Genomic DNA, 18137 nt, shown 5'->3' on the forward strand with positions numbered 1-18137 from the left:
CGTGAAAAAAACAAAAACAAGTAGAGATTGAAATACAGCATGTTCCATTTGGCAAACACATCACTATCCAGATGGCTTACAGTATGAACACTGCATTTCTGTTCCTGTCTCTAGACTATAGAACCCCTGATAATTCCAACCTCAGACCCCCACCGAGGCCATCTCACAGCGTCAGCTACCAGGCTATTAACCCATTTAGGCCTGACGTCCATTCTACAAAAAAACCTATGTTTCTATATCAGTGGTGCTAACCCTTTTTCATGTCAAGGTGCCCCAGAATTACATGTATTTGTCCGCGGATCCCCATCTCAAAATATGTTGTTCCAAGGACCCCCCCAGAAGCAAAGGTTTGAGTTAAAAACGGTCTCTCTGAAATAATATATATTCCCAATTTGTGCCACATTTTCACGATTTTTCAAAAATAGCAGACCTACAAGCTCGTAGCGCGCCACTCGGTGGCGCGCTACGAGCTTGTAGATCTGCTATTTTTCAACAGCTAAAGCATAACGACACCAAAAGGGGTTCCCGCCCAGAATGGGTTAAACCTAGGATTATGTACAGTACAACTACAATATTTGGCAGGCAGGCATGTCCAGATTGCCATTGCATTACAGACATACATTTGTGTCCCATATATACTCTGGTCTGTGGAGCGACGTGTTCTTTATGGATCTTCAAAATTTGTTCCATATTTTCTAATGGGGAAAAATCCACCATGTGAGATCAAATATTCACAGAGACCATGTGTGTGTGTGTGTGGTCATTCCTCCTGGCTATGTGCTCCTCTGCTGGTGTGCACAAGGGGAATTCAAGCTAAATGTTGATCGGTGCACTGTGAAATGCTGAGTGTCAATTTAAATCCAAGATGGAGCCTTTCGGATTTAAACGAAGACCCTGGATTGTACTAGGATCCCACAGCTCACTGAAGTTTACTTTTCAGCTTGATGTGGTTTATTTGGTCCGTCATTTTATGATGTGCGTGTCAGTCAGAGTCAGTCATCAGCGCAGGAAGAAAGTGATTCAAAGTGTCAAGATGATGACAAAACCAGAGATGAAAATACAAATGAGTGGTTTTGTACGAGTCAGAAGGCTGTAATGCCACTTGTGAAAACTTCTCGACTCGACTCAAACAAAAGTAATTACTTTGGCATTGTAACAAGATATTGTCTGGAGATGTTTTTCTCTTCTGAAAAGAATCATATTTGACTGGTTAAATACGTACAGTGGCTGGTGAATTTTGGAATCTGTAAGAACGAAGAACATTATTTTTCTGATATCGCTGTGCATTTCCACTGTTCTGAAATTTACAGTGTTGGGTAATTTGTTGCAACCATAGGTCGCAGATTACTATGAAAACCTGCAAAACCTGTCAGTGACTCCGTCACGCCACCATATATGGCCATATATGGAGCTGACCTGTTGTGACATTCCATATGTTGATCTGACCTCATCAAACCCTGTACACTCAAGACACGCTCCATATATGACCAGACCTCATCAAACCCTGTAGTTGCTTTACAGTAACATTGTTACAGTTGGTTCCAGCACTGGTATTTAGTAACTAGAACTTTAAAAGAACTCTTCTATTCCTATTCCCGTCTTCTGCATCTTCCTTGCAGAGAAATAGATTGAAACAGATGATCAGCTGTGGTGACCCCTGAAGGGAATTAGCTTTAAAAGAGCTCTGTTTCACCCTTGCATGCATGCTTTGTAACAAAGCGTTTGTTGTCTCCACCAGGCCAAAGGCATGGGGGGAGAATATGTTTTGCTCCCTGCTCGTCCGTCCGTGTGCAGCTAATTTCCGGCACTGTTGGTCCGGTCACTGCCAAACTGTGCACACACACTCCCTGGTTGCCAATTCCGAACCTCTGCCCCAAATTGTCCAGAACGGCCTGTTAGAGCGCCACCATACATGTGTGCATGGCGGTGTGTATTTTGATGTGCGTTTATCTATGTCAGATTAGACGTATGTGTGTATTAGTGTAACTGGGTCAACTGTGCATAAATGCATGTGCATACGAATGCATATTCTAACTGCGCCTGCAGCACACGTGTGTGTGTGTGTGTGTGTGTGTGTGTGTGTGTGTGTGTGTGTGTGTGTGTGTGTGTGTGTGTGTGTGTGTGTGTGTGTGTGTGTGTGTGTGTGTGTGTGTGTGTGTGTGTGTGTGTGTGTGTGTGTGTGTGTGTGTGTCACTAGTTGACTAGTTGCCTAGTTTACTAGTCGACTTAAACTAGTTGTTTAACTACCTTTTATGTAAAAAATAATCTATTTTTCTATATATATATATTTTTTTTTAAATAAATATCTGTACATTTAAAAACTGTGTACATTGGTGACTATAACTATAATCCACTTGATCTTGAGGCCTACAAAATCGGGAAAAGGTCGACTAGTGGATTTACTAGTCGGCTAGTAAACTAGTCAACTAGTTGCTTAATGCCCTGTGTGTGTCTCTCTCTCTCTCTTTGGGATGGGATGCAGCGTGTAAGTATGCACACTTTATGCGCGCCTCTGTATCCGTGGGACAGCCAGTGCCTGTATGTGTGCATGATACGTATGTGCGTCTGTGTGTTTCTGAACGTGCGTGTTCTTCACCGATGGTCCTGGCTTCCTGTTAGCGTTATAGAATGTGAGTGCTCTCCAGTGACCGTCCTGTGTTTATACTGGAACCTGTTTCTCCCTCCCTGTCCTCCCCCCCCCCCCCCCCCCCCTGGCTGCAGCTTTAAGCTCACACTCAATATTTGGACATGGCAGATTTCAGTGGCAGCTGCACTATAGTGGCATGCAAAATCCAGTCCAATTAACTAGCTATATAGTGAGTTCTTCTAAGCTAGTGGGAGTGTGCAATGTTGAGCATATCGCACAGGCATCGTCATAGATGGAATTGTTAATATCTAACGTCAGTCTTTACACTGGTTTAACTACATTCAGACTTTTCGACGAAGAGATTTGGTATAGAGGCTAAAATGGACCGGACCGAATATAGAGCCCTTAGTGGACCCCAGTCAATGAACTACTGGTATATTTATATATATATATATATATATATATATACAGTATATAGGATATGGTTTAATTGGTTAAAAACACATAGAAAATTACTTTTGTTAAGTAGGTAAAAATCATCGAAGATTAAATGAATAAAAACTCCAGATCAAAAGTGAGAACTAAATATATTGAGATAATAGATTATTATTATTCAGTTTGCTGTCTAACCCCCCCAAGTGTCCATGGCAGAGACATGCTTAACGGTTCTTAATTGCTCTGACCCAGTGACCCTGCAGGCTAGCTACACTACAGTACTTACAGTATAACTGTCCCTCCCATAAAAGTCCCTCCACCTCATGGCCTGGCCGACTAGATGATGAAGACTCCTCCTCGAGGCCCTGAGAGTAGAGGCGTGGTATAGAAACACTTTTGTTTGGTTTAATGGAACTGCTCTGTCATCAACCCTCTTCAGCTCAGACCACACAGATGTCTATGGCCGTAACCAAAGTGGAACAGAAACATTATAGAGACAAATTAGATCTCCCAAGGTTTACTCCCGGAGTGTATAGAAGCATAGTTTCTCTCTAACTTGACCCTGTGTTGGACCACACAGAACCATGGAAATAACACACTAACTAGTCAAAAGACCCGTCGGCGCATTGGGTAGAGTTCCACTTCCTGCCCACCAACGAACTGTCGCTGCGCCAAACACAGTTGTCCATGGGAAGGTGGGAAGGGCGATGTGTGTCGCTGGACTAGTGACTCCAACACTACAGGCCGATCAAGGCGTCTGTTTTTGCAGGCAGAGGAACTATTATAGGTATAGTAAAGATCATGTGTTCCTTCACTGCAGAGGAACTATTATAGGTATAGTAAGATCATGTGTTCCTTCACTGCAGAGGAACTATTCTAGGTATAGTAAGATCATGTGTTCCTTCACTGCAGAGGAACTATTATAGGTATAGTAAGATCATGTGTTCCTTCACTGCAGAGGAACTATTCTAGGTATAGTAAGATCATGTGTTCCTTCACTGCAGAGGAACTATTCTAGGTATAGTAAGATCATGTGTTCCTTCACTGCAGAGGAACTATTCTAGGTATAGTAAGATCATGTGTTCCTTCACTGCAGAGGAACTATTCTAGGTATAGTAAGATCATGTGTTCCTTCACTGCAGAGGAACTATTCTAGGTATAGTAAGATCATGTGTTCCTTCACTGCAGAGGAACTATTATAAGTGAAACTCCTCACTGTCAGGGGAAATTAATTGGCTGGGGATTTTAACTTTAGAACACTTCGTTTTAATAGCTACTCTGGCTCTTGTGTGTGTGCACGCCCACACAGTTTTGCATGTTGTTATTTAGATATTTGTCCGTGCCAGGCCTTTGATCCGATCGCTGTGAAACTGTGCATGCACACTCCTCCATGCGAACCTGCAGGGCAGAACCTCTGCTCCCAAGGTTTTCACATCGGCCTGTTATAGCACCACATTTTTATATTATTCCTACAAATCTTGTCCAAACAGCACGACAATCTGTAAATATTATCTCTATACATGTCCGATTATTGATATTCCATCCTAATTGGCTAAGATTGGCTTCCAAAGTCTGCAGGAATGGCCCATTTTTAACAAAATGCCTCAAATCATGAAAGCAACGTCCAATTGCTGTGAAACACTGCTGGCCCACAATAAGCTACCTACCCTGGCGGAGAGCTGTGAAACACTGCTGGCCCACAATAGGCTACCTACCCTGGCGGAGAGCTGTGCAACGATGAGCATATTATTCTAGTAAGGTTGATATAAATGTTATCAGATCCTATATAAGCCCATTGAACTTGAAACCATATTAGACTCATTGAAAACACACGTCTCTGGTTCTGGTGACCTTCTAAGGTGGGCCGTGTTTTTTCAATTACTTTCTCCCCCCCGTTCATTTTTTCATTTTTTTATTTTTATTTTCAAAATAAATAAAAATGAAAAACACATCTCCCTTATGCAATTGGAAATTGGCATAATTATTAAATTGGGAGACACGGAGCCACATTTCTACTACCTTTCTCTGAGACCGTTTTCTATATGCCGTGTCAAGCCACACACACACAAAGCGATGCCTTTAGACAATGCAATTGGAAATTGGCATAATTATTTTATTCGTAGAGGAAGACGCACATTTCTACTACCTTTCTGAGAGCGTTTTCCATATCCTTTGTCAAGCCACACACACACACACACACACACACACACACACACACACACACACACACAAAGCGATGCCTTTTATTATACAGACCAGAAATAGACCTTTAGTGGAAGAGTCTTATTTTCTGACAGCTCATCAGACCACACAAAGGTCTAATAACAGGTTCTCCCGGAGTAGGGTAGGCGCCGTTCTAAAACATATAGCGACTGTAAGGGCTTCTCGCTGCCAAGAGCTCTTATATTCTTCCACACGTAGCTTTCGGTGCCTATTAGGCCAGAGTAGCGTGATAACAGAAACCGAGCGGGGAACCAATTCCTATGCTCAGAGCTCGACCTCTGTACGGCGCGTACGCTAATATCTGCCAGATCACGTAGAAGTCAGTCTCAACAGTCCCAGCGATGTCTGTATTAGGATAGTAGACGATAAAAGGCCACGGGACCTTTTAGTCAAGCTTCAGCTACCCAATGAAGTCATTCAACTGCTAATTTATTACAGAACATCAGCAGAGAAAACGCCACATCAGGGTTCCAAGACATAATTCAATGTTTTTTTTTAAAATTGTTCTGCCAAAACTGTTAATGTTGCGAGTTCCCTCAGATCGCTTCCCATCAACAGAAACATGCTCTTGTATTACAAACCCCATTTTTAATTGGTGTAATCTGAGTGATTAATAAATGCTTTAGCTCTAAGCTCTAATATTTTTTAAAGGATTTTTGGTTTTTAATTATGTCTGGGTCGGAGACGGGAAAGGGAGAGGGGAGATGACACGTGAAACAGGTCTTGAGAAACATTTTTAAACCCTTGGCACTGTGTGCAAAACTGTGATTACTTGATATACTAGCACTAACTGGCTGAGTCGCCAGGCCGTTTCACGGCACGTTTAATGATATAAATCATCCGTTTATCAGATGTGGTTATGTTTGGCTAGAGAGAAGAACCAACTGGGGAAGAGTAATATTTTTTAACTGAGGCGTTTGTCTTCGACCAGTCCCATGGTTTACAGAGCGGCGTTCCACAGCACTTCAGGAAACAATCAACAATGGTTAAGTGGCCAAGCTGTCACTCTGACTGATGCCACAGGCCACACACAGACAGATATAACGCACGCACGCATACACAAATATAAATCATAAAAATGTTATTCATGCATGCACCCACACACAACAAACACCTTGCGATAATACATACCTAATAAGACTTTCTTGAATACATTAGTTTGACCTTGTCACCTTAAGCCAATGACACTTAAACAAACCTCTGTTTAATCTTGAATGCTGCGACACCCTTGCACAGTTAAATCCAGGAAACGGGATGTGCTCGTGCCCTTTGCTTCCTCGATATACTTCCTGGAAGCTCTTTACAGAGTCAGTCAGACAGACGTCACATGTCTTGACAGTCCCTGCTTTGGGTCTCGTCTTTATCGTCTTTTGTCTGTCTCTATTGGTCTGTTTCTCATATAGCCTGTCCTTATCTTTTGACTCTACTCCTTAGAGGCGCTGTTTACATATATATCTATATCTATATGTCTACATTTGTTCTCTCTCATAGCTCTGTTTTTATATCTGTCTGCCTCTTTCTCTCTGTCTGTCTGTCTCCCCATTGTCTCTTCTTTTTGTCGAGTCTCAATCACTCATGATACTGTACAGTATCTCCATGTTCTCTCACTCCTTGTCCTAACCAAGCCATCTCTCACGTCCAGTCATTGCTGTGGGAAACCGAATTTATTTGAACTTTATCCATGGTTTCCCACTTTCCCAGATAAAACTCATTCTACAGGGCCAAAACTTTACTCTTAGGCAACTTTGACTCATTTGGACACCACCTCCACTACAATTTATTGCAATTGTTCTAACCAGGGTCTTTTGACTCAAAAGTCTTTTGGAGCAATAAGGTCAGGTTAAAGTGTCCGGCAATCCTGGAGACATGTGGTTCTTCCATGACAGTTGGAGTTACTGTGTTTTCATCTTTCTATTTTAAAGCTCTTTTCCTTGGCTTTCATCACCGACATGTGGGATCAATAACCCTTTTTAAGAAATTGTTTTCTTGTTCTGTTCAGAGAATCCCTCAAGCCACGTTATCGGGCCTTGGATGACAGTTACTGTTGCAGTGTGTGTTTTGATTTATTTGTGTATTTATTTTATATTTAGCGTGCGTGCGTGCGTGCATGCATGCATGCGTGCGTGCGTGCGTGCGTGCGTGCGTGCGTGCGTGCGTGCGTGCGTGCGTGCGTGCGCATGTGTTTGTGTCTCACTGACGACTGATGTTTGTTGACATTGTGCACATGTTTCCGCTGTTACCTGAAAGCCATTAGTTCACCACTTCAGTTGAAATTCTATGTGGTCTTTATTATGTGCAGAGTAAAACTCATGACTGTAAGCCACATGAAACTCATTCAAAACACATGCATGCATGCAAGTGAAAATAAGAAATTCTTAATCAGGACCTCAAAGCATTGCTTTAGGAGACACGCACCTGACTCGCACGTGGCACACAGACAGCCACACACACACACACACACACACACACACACACACACACACACACACACACACACACACACACACACACACACACACACACACACACACAATCGTTTGTGTTTGAGAATATAGTTGGAAAGATGACGCAATCTATATTGTCTGTAAACAGATTATGTGAGTACATAGATTTGTTTTTGTGTCTCTTGAGTGATATGTGTGTTTGTGTTTCCCCTCCCCCAGACGGAGTGTGCAAACTTTGTGCGTCTGCTCCAGCCCTACAACCGCACCCACCTGCTGGCCTGTGGGACCGGGGCCTTCCAGCCCATGTGTGCCCACATCTATGTTGGTCACAGAGGAGAGGTAAGGTCATATACCGCACGCACGCACGCACGCGCGCACACACACACACACACACACACACACCTGGGGGAAACATTCCACAAAAATAGCAGATCTACAAGGTCTCAACATGTTGCATTGTGAGCACCAGAGATTTGGTGTAGAGGGAAACAAAGGGAACCAAGTATACCCTGCCCTGGCCGATAAAGTAAATACGGTATAGGGCTGGTCTTTTGGACTCTGTGACGTACTCTTTACTGTATATACAGTATATGATGTGATGAGATGTTGAATAAACCTTGGATGAGCTAATAGGACACTGTATACAATGCATGATGTAACAAAGGGGCGGCAGCGGCCGGTAGAGTGGCCGGATGGGAAAGTTTGATCCCGGGCTCCTCCAGAGCTGTCGAAGTGTCCTTGAGAAAGACTCTGAAGAGTCTGAACCCCTAATTGCTCCTGATGTGCAGGTTGGTGCCTTCGCATGGTTTCCCCCACCATCTGTGTATGCATGTGTACGTGTGTGTGTGTGTGTGTGTGTGTGTGTGTGTGAATGGGTGAATGTAATGCACCATCTATGTAAAGCGCATGGATTCAAAGACGATATATAAATGCACCATTTACCATGGATTGGAGACATTCTCAGACAGTTCAGTTCAGAGAGATGTAGCTGCATGTTGTGGCCCAGCAACACTACGACTGTACACTCGGCTGGACCATCAGGCCCTCTGCATCAGTGTTTCTCACACATTTTCATGTCAAGAAGTTTTTCAAATATAGCAAGTCGATCCGACACGTTGTGAGCTTATAGATGGGCTATTTAGCCCAAACAATGTAATAGGGCTTGTGTGTTAAAGTGATTCCTCGAAACAGTGCTCCACCAGGCCACATACTTTCAGCTGCGCGGTGAGGCCCCGGTGAGGCCCTGAGCGCAGCCACTCAGCTCAGTGGGACCCACCGTGGAGTCATGCTTGGAGCCTTTTTTGACAGAGCTTTTGGAATGAAAGGGGCCATTTAACGCAGGCTGAGGGCCAGCTCTTTCACCACAGTCCTCCAGAGCTCAGCCCAGTGTACTGCCCAGCAGGATAGGGGTCAAACTGGCCATGAGGACTGAAAAGAGCTGGCTAGCAGCAGGAACTGGAGGGTAAAGAACGACAGAGAGGTGGGAGAGTGCCAACTGTTGAGTGGAAGGCATGTGGGTCCGGGTGCGTGCATTTCTGTGTACGCGTGCGTGCATACGTGCGTGTGTGTGCGTGCGTGCGTTTGTACTGCTGTTCTTTGTGAGAACCAAATGTCCCCACGAGAATAGAAAGGTTAGGTTATGGTTACGCCTATAATGGTGATGATTAAAGGGTAAGACCACTTTTTTAGAGGTTTGGGTTGTTTTCTTACCTTATTATGGGCAAACTATTCCATCCCATGAGTTATTTCGCTCCGTTGTGTTGTTTATTAGCAATTTAAAAAATAAAAATAGTCGCTCATTGACTTCCATTGTAACGGGGAAACAGCTCTCAAAGTCACTCATTGGCACATGAACCAACGCAACAAAAGCTGATTCTGACAGTTTATGACATCAGGAAAACTCATGCGGTTTTATTTTCGTCTTTTAAGATAGATTTATAAAGTTACTATTTTAGTCGGAGATAGACTGGAGCAGTACTACGGCGTTCCCAACTCTCGCGGTGACGTCTTGCGAGGTTTCGTTTGTAAACAGAAGTCTCCACGCTGTTTGAGATTCACCCAGCTGCAGCCTCGCATATGAGCAGTCCCAGACACAGACACTTTACACACTTCTTCTAAAGTGTCTTCTAAAGTGTCTCCCTCAAACACGTCCATTGTGTATGTTTTTAGTGACAAGCGGATGAGATCAAATCCTTTTGTTTACATCCCCGTCGTTTCCAATAAGGAAGTGGTGTACAGTTTTGGTCCAATCAGATCGTTTTTTACAGCAGTGATTCGGTCGGCGTAGGCATACCTACCGGATCTTCTTTCTACACAAATTAGTCAAAACAAGACAAAGTTGACATTTTTTTATTAAAAATAAAACCGCATGAGTTTTCCTGATGTCATAAACTGTCAGAATCAGCTTTTGTTGCGTTGGTTCATGTGCCAATGAGTGACTTTGAGAGCTGTTTCCCTGTTATAATGGAAGTCAATGAGCGACTATTTTTATTTCTTAAATTGCTAATAAACGCCCAGGCGGTGGCGTAACCGTCTGGGCACCCGACTGGTAATCCAGTCGCAGTGTGCCGCGGGTTCGACTCCCGAGCCCGACACGGCCTTTACTGCATGTCTTCCCCCATCTCTCTCCCGTTTCCTGTCAGCCTACTGTCTGTCCCTTCAAAAACCAATAAAAGGCGTAAGCCGCAAAAAATTATCTTAAAAAAAAAAAAAGATTGCTAATAAACAACACAACAGAGCGAAATAACTCATGGGATGGAATAGTTTGACCATAATAAGGTAAGAAAACAACCCAAACCTCTAAAAAAGTGGTCTTACCCTTTAAGTTTAGGGAATTTATGAATTGAACGCTACCTTCCATGTCTTTGGACGAACATTTAGTGAAAATATGCATTGTGATCATGCAGCTCGCTACTTTTGATATCTATAGTAGAGCTAACAGGAGGGTTTCTACTAGTATAGAGCCCTCTGGGAACCTGATCTACCAAGTAGAGGGTCTAAGAGTGGTTCATGTAGGCTAATCAATGGGAATGAGTAGAAAGTAGGGGTGCACCATTATGAAATTATCCGATCTCCGATTATTTGCAGGGTCATATCTGCCGATACCGATTCTGACCGATTCCGATACAGAGGACCACAATGAAAACAAGCATATAGGCCCTAGGCCTAGGGGTTGGCCCGAAGCCTGTTAATAGTTTTGGGGCCCATGACGTAAATCACGTCAAGTTCAAGTGCACAGGCATGTGCCCGAGACGGAGATTGATTAATCTCCGTCAAATTAGTGATATCAAAACCGGTCGAAAATCTTAAAACATTAATAACTCGCGATCTAAATCATCCCGCCTAATTATAAAAAAAGATCCTGTGTTTGACGGCCCTCCGCGGTCCAGTCGCTAGTCGCGATAGATTTATTCTTACCTCCCGTTGTTATCGATCGCATCTTTAGCGTTGTGGCTATTGTTAGCTGCTACACACACATTCACAACAACATCCGGTCCGTCTGTAAAAGTGGTCCGGGCGCTATAAACGATGGGCACATTTTATTAATGGATTAAATAGGCCCGGGCCCTTAAGGTGTTAATAAAGTATTCAATCAATCAATAAAAATTACATATTTGATTTGGCTTTTGTTCTAGACTAGAGGTACTAGAAACTTTTGATTTATATTGAACTCATCAATGCATTTTTACATTTTTGCTGGTGAAAACCGATAAATAATCTGCATTATTTTGAGACTGTTCCGATACCGATGTGGCATTTTTATGGCCGATATGGTCGATTCCGATTATGCTACCGATTATATTGTGCATCCCTATAGTAGAAAGCCTTCAAAAGTCAGTAGAAGGATGTGTGCGTGCATGTGCATTTCTGTATGTTCATGCATATAGGAACGCATTGTTTGTTATAGCTCAGCGTTTCTGTCACTCTGTATCTTTTCATCCATCTGTCAACCTCACTGTGGTTTTAATGTCTGGGCTTTCAGACATGCGATGGAAACACAAATGAAATGATAGAGTACACTTACAACAATATACAATGGTCAATCTCTGTGGTGGCTGTACGTGCGTGCGTCTGTTCTCTTGTGTCTCCCTTTTGAGAAAGAAAGAAAATGAAATCCAGGGTTGGCGTATGTATGGGTTGCCCGCATGGTTGTGGTTCTAGGACTGTGGAGAAACAGGCCGGCGGAGATGCTGGCGTTGTGGCTCTATAAGCCTAGCAGCTCACCTCCCTGGATTGTCAATAGAAATCTGTGAAAAGTGAATGAGGAACAGTCTCTGCTACACCACAAGAACTGCCCTCAAGGTGGCTTTTTTATGTATGTGTGTGTGTTCCATGAGCGAGAGAGAACGAGTTAAAGATGTGTGTGCGCTTATATACTTTGTCGTACGAAGTCACAATCCATCACATCCACGAAGCGCTGTGGTCTATAGTTCGACTATATTCAGACAGCGCCACCGTGACTGCGTCTGACTTTGAGACCAAGGCTTTTGGTACAAAAATTGCTGACTGAGATCTTGCGTGTGCGTGTGCGTGTGCGTGTGCGACCGTGCGTCTCATACCATGTATTTTTCAAGTAGTTCCAGTCTCACTCTGTGGGACTCCTGTCCGTTTATTTTTAGCAGTCGCTCACGGGTCCAGAACCAATCACGCTTCTGTTTGTCTGACCTCTCCCCAGGGAGCGAGGGTCATGACCGCTCGGACTGGACCCTGGGTGGGATGACCCTTGACCTCCGCAGTGTTTCATCTCCGTTAATGGGAGACGCACGCACGCACGCACGCACGCACGCACGCACGCACGCACGCACGCACACATACATACACAGGTACATCCTAATTTCGTCTGTTGCTGGCTTTTCATAGTTTTCCTCTATATGTCTGTCGACATGTCTGTTGGCTCTGTGTCTGTTTGTATGTCTCTCTGTCTACCTTTTTCACATAGGCTTACACACACACACACACACACACACACACACACACACACACACACACACACACACACACACACACACACACACACACACACACACACACACACACACACACACACACACACACACACACACACACACATACATTCAGGGGTCCCCATGGTGAGTGACACAGCTGTCTGAGCAGCATCAGAGCTGAGAAAATAAACCACTGTTTCAATGACAGCATCCAGAAATCCAGGCCACACACATGCTTCTCTCTCTCTCTCTCTCTCTCTCTCTCTCTCTCTCTCTCTCTCGCGCGCACGCGGGCGGGCGCACACACACGGTATATAACTTAATATGCTCACGCACAAATTATACAAATACGATGACAGACATTCAGGGATAAACACCCAAATCAGCAATGATATACAGGTTGATTCAGGCCTACACACATGCACACACACACACACACACACACACACACACACACACACACACACACACACACACACACACACACACACACACACACACACACACACACACACACACACACACACACACACACACACACACACACACACACACACAGTATACTGTATAGCCTATTTAAATAATCATTTAGGGAACTGATGAAAGATATTGATAGATTCAGAGTTTGAGTTGATGACAAATTAGAGAAACATAATGTATAAGTGCATGTCTCTCTCTCTCTCTCTCTCTCACACACACACACACACACACACACACACACACACACACACACACACACACACACACACACACACACACACACACACACACACACACACACACACACACACACACACACACACACACACACAGTGAAAGAGAAAAATACAGGCTGACACAGATCAAAGCTAAACTATACTGAAAGATATCATGAGAGATGTGATAATTCTGCAGTACTTTTCCAGTGCTGTTTACTCTTCCACATGCTAAATATGATATTTCATCTTGTGATACAGTACTTACAGTAGAAGATTAGGTAGCACTTGCTATGCATCCCATAAAAACGTTACGTTTAGATGACGGGGTGTAGCCTATAATAACAATTAGACCTATTTGCAGTGTTGGGAAAGTTATTTTTTATGATCTAGTTCAGTTCACAGTTCATCATTCAAAATGTTGAACTAAAGTTCATGGTTCCAAAACTATTATAGTTATTTTTCGTTCTTTTTTTTAATATTATTTTATTATTGCCACAGCCCATAGGAATAAAGTCTGCTATTGGGAATGAACTCCAACCTTTGGGAAATTGGGATTAATAAAGTGACAACTTTTACAATATCTCCATTACCATTTTCCAAATTAATTCCTTATCATTTCTTTACATTTTGGAAATAATAGCTCTTTTGCAATGTGAAATGCCAGCAAATTCTTAATCCTTTTCCTTGTCTTTTATGGGCACACTTGTGAAAGCTGCATGCTTTTTGTGAAGGCAAAAGTTTCTGAATGTTCTCGTTTCTCACAGCCTGCATATCTCCGTGTGCTGAAAATAGCTGATCTGCAAGCTCACAACGCGTCGCAAACGCAAATCGTGAGCTTGTAGATCAACTATTTTCAGCACGGAACACTTTGTACGACAAAGAATAAATCATGTATTACTGCGCTTCACTAGTCTGTGGGAGCCGGAGGGAGATGTATTTTGTTGGCCGTTCAAGGCGATATGGACATATACCAACAAGTTTCATCAGTGTTTGGGTCGGCAGTCGGGATGTTCTGTGTCTGCTGCCTGTCTGCCTGCATGACAGGATCATCATGCAGTTGCACGCTCCAGTGAAATTGTAGTATACGGCTGAGAAAGATTAGTTAATTTGTGTCGGATAAGGACTTATTGGTTCCGCTAGATATTAAGGCCTGTTTAGGGTGTGTTTTAGCAGGGGATTCGCCTGGAAGGCTGTATGGAAACACTCACTCTTGAACCAAGTTGAACGTGAGAAAGTGACGTTAACACACGCCAGAAATGACCGCGTTCACAATGACGTTCATCAAGCAGAAATACAGTACGTTCAGTTCACGTTCACCCAAAATATGAACGCGCTCATGAACGATCGTTCTTTGAACGCGTCCGGGTACAACACTGCCTATTTGTCTCCACAGGATGAATTCAGTGGTCAAACTTGAGTTCAGGGAGGGGGGGGAAGTTGAGGATTAAAGGGATTGTGACATAAAAATACGTTTTGGTAATCTTTCTTAATTTTTGTAGGTTTTCTGAGCTCAATTGCACCCAAAAAAACAGAACTTTTAACATTCAGTAGATTTTCTGTGGTCTGGGGATTTTCTGGCTCAAACAAGTGATCAGATTGTCCTGCTGTTTGTGATGTATAAGAGCCAGCAAATCCCATATATGTCAATGGGATTTGCCAGCAGATGTCACTGTTTTCATGGTTTTGCCCGTTTTCATTGCAGCTCAAAAGGCTTCCAAACCCCAGAGAAAACTTCAGACCACAGAAAATCCACTGAATGTTCAAAGTTTAGGTTTTTTGGGTGTAATTGAGGTCATAAAACCCAACATAAAGGACATTTAATGTCATGAAACCTTTAAGTGTTCAGAGACATTTGGACAGAGCTTGGAATTGAACCAGGGACCTTGTGTCTCCCAGGCGGCCTCTCTACCCATTCAGCCATGGTCGCTCTAGATGAGAGAACATAATCATTGTGGATGTAATGGATTGTATTTTTATAGGTCTTTTCTATGCACTCCGTGGTTACTCAAAGCGCGTAGTGCTCTTCAGCTACAATGGGCCATTCATTCATATACATTGGGAGGATGTCAGGCAGGCGTCCTCCTATCGCAGATGGATTGGATTTGACGTTAGATTTTATGTTATTGAGATTACGAAACTTTTCTGATGGGGAATGTGATCACTGACGGAGCCTCTAAATGTCACTATACCATAATACTATAAAATAACAACATACATGACAATACGGTGTTTATAGGCAAAGGGAAATAAAATGCAATGAAGTCTTCCAGAGTTGCGGATCAAAGTCTTGGATAGCATGAAGGATAAACAAACATAATTCTTTCTTTCTTCATTCTAACCTATATTATGCTCCTGCCCCCCCCCCCCCTCTCTCTTTCTATTCTCTCTGTCCCTTGTCCTCTCTCTCTTTCTCTCTCTCTCTTTCTCTCTCTCTCTTTCGTTCTCTCTCTCTCTCTGTCTGTCTGTCTGTCTGTCTGTCTGTCTGTCTGTCTGTCTGTCTGTCTGTCTGTCTGTCTGTCTGTCTGTCTGTCTGTCTGTCTGTCTGTCTGTCTGTCTGTCTGTCTGTCTTTCTCTCTCCCTGCTTGTGTGGGCTAACGGTATTCTTCCCTCCTTGTTTTGTGTGTGTATGTGTCTGTGTGTGTATGTGTCTGTGTGTGTATGCCTCATTGTGTTGCATGTGGAGGACGATGTGAAAACTGGTCATTTTTCCCCCGTTATTGTTTCTTCTGACGTGTGCACGTGGGTCTCATTAAAGACCACCAGACATTTGACTTTGTTTGATCTTCCGTTATAGTTTGTTTCTCCTAAGTATGTGTTTGTGTCTGGTGTAAACGATGTTCCTTCAGGACTTTGAAGTTGCTTTATTTAGCCTTTTCATTTTATTTCTTTCTTCCATTTATATCTCCAGATTCATTCCATTCTCCTGTGTTGACAGATGTTCAGGAGGTATTGTGGTGGTCGAGATGGAGAGAGAGCAGAAAGGAGAAGGGGCAGAGATGAAAGGAGGGAGCTCGCTTCCCATGCTGTCCCCAGAGAGAGAGAGAGAGAGAGAGAGAGAGAGAGAGAGAGAGAGAGAGAGAGAGAGAGAGAGAGAGAGAGAGAGAGAGAGGAGAGAGAGAGAGGAGAGAGAGAGAGAGAGAGAGAGAGAGAGAGAGAGAGAGAGAGAGAGAGAGAGAGAGAGAGAGAGAGAGAGAGAGAGAGAGAGAGAGAGAGAGAGAGAGATTGAGATTGAGATTGAGAGAGAGAGAGAGAGAGAGAGAGAGAGAGAGAGAGAGAGAGAGAGAGAGAGAGAGAGAGAGAGAGAGAGGAGATTGAGAGAGAGAGAGAGAGAGAGAGAGATTGAGAGAGAGAGAGAGAGAGAGAGAGAGAGAGAGAAGGGGAGCTAGGGACGGTGGGAAAAGCACGGAGGTGGGGAAGACGTGAGGGGAAAAGAGGAGAGATTGGAAGAGGCACGCATGTTGAAAGAGGAGTTTAGTTTAACTCTGAGAGGAAGAAAGACGAGGGGAACGAAAGAGAGAAACGGAGGGGACAGGAACAGAATGTATTGGCCATAACGCAGGGGCATTATTACTAATCATATCATTAAAAAGCAAAAATCCCCCTTTGCTTGTGTACTGTGTGTGTGTGTGCGTGTGTGCGTGTGCGCGTGCGCATGCTGGTGGCTGGGTAGGTTTCAGTTGCCATCGTGGGTTTATGTGTATTTGGTTTGGCAGTATGTGAACAAAGTGACTTGGACAGTCACTAATCAGCTACACAGGGAACATCGTGATACATGCGCACGCACACACACACACACACACACACACACACACACACACACACACACACACACACACACACACACACACACACACACACACACACACACACACACACACACACGCAGACGTACACGCACACGCACACACGTCAAGAGTCAACACACATTCACATAGGAGAGAGAGAGAGAGATCTGGAGGGAGGGGCGCTCGGCCACCAGAGAGCAGGAAGAGGTGCTGACAGTTTGAGGATGACAAATGGACGAGCCAAAAATAGTCGTTATGGAAATAAAAAAATGTGGCGGAATGTGAGCAAATCAGAAACAGAATGGACGAGATGACGTAAAAGAGACGTGGCGAAGAATATGGAGGGAAATGTTTTATGTAACGGCTAACCAGAAATGAGTACTGTTTATTAATGGACCCCTCTTGAATCAATTTCAATTCAAAGGAGCTTTATTGGCATGAGAAAACATACGTTTACATTGCCAAAGAAAGTGTCAAAAATAATACAATAAATAGTAATACGGTTGAAAATGCGGAAAGTATATACAGTTGGAGGGGGTGCAGCGTTGTGTAAAGAGCTATGTCACATTGCGTCGTTGTACAAAGTAATTGTAATACAAAGTACAACAAAGTAAAGTAATACAGCTTATAGGTTTTAAAACAAAAAAATGTTTTTTAAATAAATAGTAGAAACACTGCTTACACACATCATTTTAAAAATATATATAAAATAGGGAGTAATAGACCAAGGGAAGAGGAGAAAAGATTAAGACCGAACAAAATCAGAAAATGTATGATATATGCAGGAATTATATGGCAAGTGGTAGGCTATGCATGGAAAAGACTGACATTGTCTTTCGGCTACTCCAAACTGTCACATTGTACAGAAAACAGACCTGAAATATTTGGCCAAAAAACATCTGTCATACTGAGGACAAGAATCGGGTGTGTGTGTGTGTGTGTGTGCGTGCGTGCGTAGGCGATAGCGGAAGGGATGTTTTACTGGAAAGACTATAAAACCAAGGAAATCCAGTCTCACT

At 43.3% G+C, this 18137-nt stretch overlaps 1 protein-coding gene across 3 annotated transcripts in view; it reads left to right on the plus strand.

The window, feature by feature from the left end:
• The window catches only part of sema3bl (sema domain, immunoglobulin domain (Ig), short basic domain, secreted, (semaphorin) 3bl), a 107500-nt gene that overhangs the window by 45488 nt on the left and 43875 nt on the right, over positions 1–18137 (plus strand). For all 3 annotated transcript variants that reach the window (XM_079521508.1, XM_079521510.1, XM_079521509.1), the window contains exon 4: positions 7909–8028. In XM_079521508.1, coding sequence (XP_079377634.1) covers positions 7909–8028 — 120 coding nt within the window. The remainder of the gene's footprint in view (positions 1–7908; positions 8029–18137) is intronic.

The sequence above is a fragment of the Electrona antarctica genome (assembly GCF_951216825.1).
Source record: "Electrona antarctica genome assembly, chromosome: 2".
NCBI classification, from domain to species: Eukaryota; Metazoa; Chordata; class Actinopteri; order Myctophiformes; family Myctophidae; genus Electrona; species Electrona antarctica.